The 6,000-nt window shown below is 39.6% G+C and overlaps 1 protein-coding gene across 4 annotated transcripts in view; it reads left to right on the top strand.

Annotated features, from left to right (window-relative positions):
- Positions 1 to 290: 290 nt before the first annotated feature.
- The window catches only part of DPH6 (diphthamine biosynthesis 6), a 202,402-nt gene continuing 196,692 nt past the window's right edge, over positions 291 to 6,000 (top strand). The window contains exons 1-2 of one of the 4 annotated variants that reach the window (XM_062205586.1): positions 291 to 507; positions 3,802 to 3,896. In XM_062205586.1, coding sequence (XP_062061570.1) covers positions 485 to 507; positions 3,802 to 3,896 — 118 coding nt within the window. In that variant the 5' untranslated portion in view covers positions 291 to 484. The remainder of the gene's footprint in view (positions 508 to 3,801; positions 3,897 to 6,000) is intronic. The other 3 variants (XM_062205584.1, XM_062205583.1, XM_062205585.1) reach the window with 3 other exon arrangements.

The raw sequence follows: 6,000 nt of genomic DNA, 5'->3' as shown, positions 1-6,000 counted from the left end.
TCGAGGCTGGATTTCACCTCTGAACCTCAAAGGTGGGAGGCCAGAGGAGAGACAAGTGAAAAAGCTAAGATGTCTAGGTATTTTCTTTGGGAGGAAGGAAGGGTAAACTTGCTTTCTCCTGAAACCGTGGGGACTTAGAACATCCTCTTACCAAGGCAAATCCCGAGGCCCCGGGAGCGGGCACGGAGACGCGGGCCTTGCCCTTCCTCCGGTAGCTTCAGTGCCCTCACTTAGGTGGTTAGGTCGCGCCTAAATGCATTCTTTTCCGGGTCACCACGCCCTGCCTCAGGGACACGGCGCCCATCTGCCGTTCCCTCCGCGCCCGATTCTCCCGCAGGCAGCCGTAGGTGCCGCAGCGACGGTCCGAGACAGGCGGTGGCGCGAACACCCGGGCAAGGCCCCACGGAGCGTCCAGCGAGCGGGGCGGATACACCACGGCCTGCGTCCGCGCCCGCCGCACGTACGCACGCGCACTGCGCCCAGCATGAGGGTCGCGGCTCTGATCAGGTAACTGCGCGCCGGAGCCGCCTACCTCCTCCCCGGCCACCCTCCCGTCCCAGTCCTGCCACCCCTGGCGCCGAAAGAGAGGCTGTCTCTCCCGAAGCCAGTCTGGGGCTCTGTAGCTCTTCCGGGCTACAGGAAGAGGCGGAGCCCTCCGGCTATTGTCCGACTCCCGCTGAGCGCGGGTTCGCGCTCTGTCAGTCGCTGCCTCTGCCATCTTCTGGCCCTCAAACCTGGATTCACCTGGGGAGCGACTGAGGCCTGTGTCCCATCACCGGAGGCGTTGTTTAATTACTCTGGTGCGGCTGGTTGTCGCACTTTTAAATGCTCCCGTGAGCGTGAAGTTTAAGAGCTAAAATGAAGTGCACTTACTCAGCACGTGCTTCCTCTCCCTTCTCCACCCTTCATTGGCCCTCTTTAGTTCCCTTCGGTGGGCCAGGTCTTCAGGCTGTTGCTGATTGCATTCGTCCCCTCCCTCATCTCGGGTCCCCCATGTGAGGCAGCGCAGGACCAATGTGGATTGCTTATGGTGCCGTGTGTTTTGCCTTGGGACTCAAGTCCAGTGAAGGGATCTTTTCCATCGTAGTGGAGACAGAATTGTAACTTTTATACTAGATCCGGTTGCTGTTAATTTAGACACTCATCATTGCTTTTTGGAGGGTGACCTTTTAGTAACATATGCCATTTTCCAAAAGGAATTTGAAATCTATAGTAGTTCATTTTATTGGGTTTCTAAAGAATTAGGCTTGTGACATACCTAAAACAGGCCACTTTAAATGATACTGTACTCGAGGCAAAAAGGAACCCACTAGCCATGTTAGGGGGTTTGGACTACTTAAATACTTTGTTTCATGAGGTTTGGTCCTGTATTGTCTCTTGAGATAAAAATGATTCTTTTACTTTTGTTAGCACATTGAAGATTTCATAAGCATTGTAATTTAATGCCCTAGATGGTATACAGTTGTTGACATTATTGACCTATTTAGGACTCTTGTTATTAGTCCTTCGAATCCCTTCTGTAGTGATTAGAATATCCCAGTTCCTTCTGCTTCAATGCCATTTTAAGATATTGGTCTATAATGTCACAATAATTAGTTATTCAGTAAATTTCTTCTGTAAAGCAAATGATTAAGCTTTGACCATTGTGGTTTTCCTTTGGTCTAGATAAGAATTAAAAGTAGCCCAGGAAATTTAGTAATTCCCATACAGATTCAGTTTGCTAGAAATTTAATGACTACAGTAACACATACTAGCTAAAGACAGAAGTATTAGAGAGGAGGAGAGAAGAAGATTGGAGTAATCCATTACACTCTTTGGTAATGTGCAAATATTACTTTCATAATAAAAAGCAATTTATTTAAGGGCATTGTTAGTAAATTCTTGCAAACAGTAAGGACTATATACATGTTAGGAGGTTTAGCTGTAAGTATGAATGCATAAGCATACATGCCTATGTGTTATATACATCTGTCATGTATAATTATGTGTATGTATGTGTGTATATTAGGGGCACATCAAAAAGTACATGGAAATGGAATTAAAATGTAAGTTAATTTTGGTGCAATTTTTTTTACATCAATGCATAGGTTTTTCATAGTATATCTTTTCCATGAACTTTCAAGTTCTCCATATATGTGTGAAAAATGCATTTTAAAATGAACATAGCATATTTGCAATTTGTGTGCGTGTCTGTGTGTGTATAACAATGAAGGATGGCATACTGTGTGTTTTAGAGAATAAGTGAATCCAAGATTCTTTCATATTGTTTGACAGAGCATTAGTTTCCTAATTTATAAATAAGTCATTGAATTTTATAGTTAAATAACACCTTTAGGATTAATTAGGTAGGTCATTTTCTCCAATTTTTAATAAAGTATATAATCTCATTCATATTGAGTAGCTTCTTTTACATTCCCAGAGTTGGTAGCTAAGACTCTTCTGTGTAGGACCTTGTACTTAAAATAACATGTATGCAATGCATGGAATACCAAGAGGAGATGAAGGTACTCAGCATTTCTCAAGATTGGTTGACCTTGAAAATCTTTCTCAACAGTACTCAGCAGTTTGTTGGACAAAGAACACAATTTTGGAAATGCTACTTTAAATTCATACATGAAATGTTGGAGTATTTTGAAATAAAGAGTAAGACTATGTACTGATTATGGATGCATACCCTTTAAACTTTGATAGTCGAAAGAATTTAAAAAATATTTTTTGTCTTGGAGTTTTAGACTAGTGAGATTCAATCCAAAAAATTGTAGAAGACTTACTTAGGGGAATATTCAAATCTGAAGAGAGGAAGTATGGGATTTTGTATATTTCACTTTGCTTCTTGCCCTCTTCCTCCCCTTGAGAAGGAATGAAAAGAAGGAATAATGGCTAAAGTAAGTACTGATAGTACTAATGTTTAACTTTGTTAGTGTGATTGAGCATTTTGCTGTTTATTTCTATAGAATTTGATCTCTCCAAGAATTTTGTTATTAGATTGGAATTCAGATCTTTAACTTGACCCTCTAATTGGTGACAATAACCAACAGCTAGTTAGTGGGACAGAATGGATGTTTTTCTACCTGTTTTATATAATTTCATCTTAGGAGTATATGTAATAAATACTTAGGATAGAAGTAGCCCTTTATATATTAAGCAAAGCCTTTATCACACCCTAAAGTGATCATGTTTTGTTTAGAACACTCTTTGTTATAAAAGCACATTCTGGCCGGCGCCATGGCTTAACAGGCTAATCCTCTGCCTTGCGGCGCCGGCACACCGGGTTCTAGTCCCGGTTGGGGCGCCGGATTCTATCCCGGTTGCCCCTCTTCCAGGCCAGCTCTCTGCTGTGGCCCGGGAAGGCAGTGGAGGATGGCCCAAGTCCTTGGGCCCTGCAACCGCAAGGGAGACTAGGAGAAGCACCTGGCTCCTGGCTTCGGATAGGAGCGATACGCTGGCCGCAGCGGCCATTGGAGGGTGAACCAACGGCAAAAAGGAAGACCTTTCTCTCTGTCTCTCTCTCTCACTATCCACTCTGCCTGTCAAAAAAAAAAAAAAAAGTTAAAAAAAAAAGCACATTCTTTCATGTCTCTTAAGAACAGCAACCTTCGACATTCAGATCCATTTTCTCAGTGTGCTTATGACTTAGAAATAAAAGTCAACTGTTTGCATTCTAATTATGAAACAGTCTCTCATATATACTGGCAAGCTGAGTAAATAATGTGTTCTATTTTGATACCTAGTGATTCTTTGTCGAATTATGGTCAGTAACCTGATATCTCTTTTTCTGTCATTTATTGACATGTTTTGTAGTGGTGGGAAGGACAGCTGTTACAATATGATGCAATGCATTGCTGCTGGGCATCAGATTGTTGCTTTAGCAAATCTAAGACCAGCTGGTAATGAAGGTAAGTGTATGCCTCTATCGGAAAGTTCTCTAAATGACTGAAACTCTAACTTCATAATTGTATACTATTTATGCATTAGGCAAAGGTAGAAAAAGAACCAGTATATATTTGGTACCTATTACATACTAGATTCTTTATGGAACTGGACATTAAATGTTTTTGCTTACATATTATTAGTTCTCATAACAACTACTAGAGAGAGAGATTATTAATCTATTACAAGATAGGGATGCTGAGCTCAGAATTTTATAGTTGTACGAAGTAAAATAGCTAGCATAATCCTGCAGAGCAGAGATTGGAACCCTCCCATTGCACCACACCACATCTCTAAATGTTACAGGTGCTATACAGGGAGATTAAAGATAGAGTCTTCATACCTCGGAGAACTTGAGAAGTGAGACATTTATGGAAGTGGTAATATATGAATCTTATTAGAATAATGCAGCTTAGCAACCTTCTCTGTCAAAGTGGGACTTAAGAGAAGCATAATGAATACATTTCACTTTTCATTTGTGTGAACAAGGACATCCACAAATCCATAGATCTAGGTGGACTACTTGTTCCAATTTTCTCCCCAATGAAATTTCCCCAATTAAAAGTTTTAAAAATTATATATATAGTTCTTTAACTGATTTTCTTTTCATACTGTTTTGTTCTAATTTATAACTATAGATATTAATTGCTAAAATCTAATAGTAAGAAAAGATTAGTAGTTGTCTAATCTGATATATTACGGCTCCATGCTATTCTTATAGTAGTACCTGTTTTTTTAAAAAATTTACTTATTTATTTGAAATAATCATGGTGACAGAAGGGGTGAGAGAGAAAGGGAGAGAGATCTTCCATCCACTGATTCACTCCCAGAATGGTTGCCACAGCTGGGGCTGGGCCAACCGGAAGCCAGCAGCTTAGAATTCCAGCTGATCTTTCTTCTGCTTTCCCAGGCACATTAGCAGGGAGCTGAATCAGAAGTGGAGCAACCAGGACTTGAACTGGTGCGCATATGGAATGGTGGCATTGTGGCTTAATCTTCTGTGCCACAATGCTGGCCATAGTAAGATCTTTTAATTATCCCTTTTACTTAACTTTTTTTCTGGAATCCATGCTTTTATTGTACTGTTAGTTTAGGATGAATTCAATGGATGGGATATGTAAAGACATTAATCTAGTTGCTGGCATGAAGTGGGGTATTCTGTAAATTTAATTGAATGGGAATCAAGCCCTACATTCCTTCTTTTTTGTCCCTCCCTCCGTCCCATGCTCCCTTTTTTTCTTTTATCAGGGATGCCTGTCTACTGTATTTTTATATCATTTTATAATTGCTTTCTATTCATCTTATTCTTATTTTATATCCCCTGAATAGATTTATTTAAGCTTGAGAGGAGAGGTGATATCTTCTATCTTCCTTTAACTGCACCTTAGTTCTTGGGATAGCTCTATGCCTCTAATAGAAGTCTACTCAAAGTTTATTGGTAGACAGATGAATATGAACTAACTTGAATTAATCCTGGAGTAGTGAGATGTTATTTCAGCCATATATTTGAATTTTCTTTTCTTCTATGGTTAAGAACCAAACATTGCTGGAAGTAATGTCAGAAGATAGAGGTTAGAAGCATTTGATTCAGAGGTACAGCAATTCCTATAGAGGGCCAGGACGCATACCCACTCTTAAGATTTTGTGCTGGGATACTGTTCATGGCTGATGTTTTAGAACGGAGGTTTTTTTTTTTTTTTTTTTTTTTTTTTTTTTTTTTTTTAAGGAATGACTTTCTAATTCTCATTTTAGTAAGACTTTTTGAGGGTAAGTGGGAACTGCACTATAATTTCTATATTATTTCTATATTATAAAAGAAGTAGAGTCTATATTATTTCTATATTATAAAAGAAGTAGAGTCTCCTTTCAGGTTTATGCTGTTACCAAACTAAAGATATTCCCTTATCATTTGTGGCCAATCAGGGAAGTGAGTCTTTTAAGCTTTCCATCTCCAGATGTATTAATATTTAAAAAAGTTGTTTATATTATATGTAGGACATATGTGACATGTATATATAAATATGTGTAATAATAACTTCCCTTCTTGGAGTTTCTTCTCTTCAGATTTTC

This window comes from Lepus europaeus, chromosome 11 (genome assembly GCF_033115175.1).
Source record: "Lepus europaeus isolate LE1 chromosome 11, mLepTim1.pri, whole genome shotgun sequence".
Lineage (NCBI taxonomy): Eukaryota > Metazoa > Chordata > Mammalia > Lagomorpha > Leporidae > Lepus > Lepus europaeus.
Note: the sequence above shows the minus strand (reverse complement) of the source record. Positions and strands in the feature narration are given on the sequence as shown.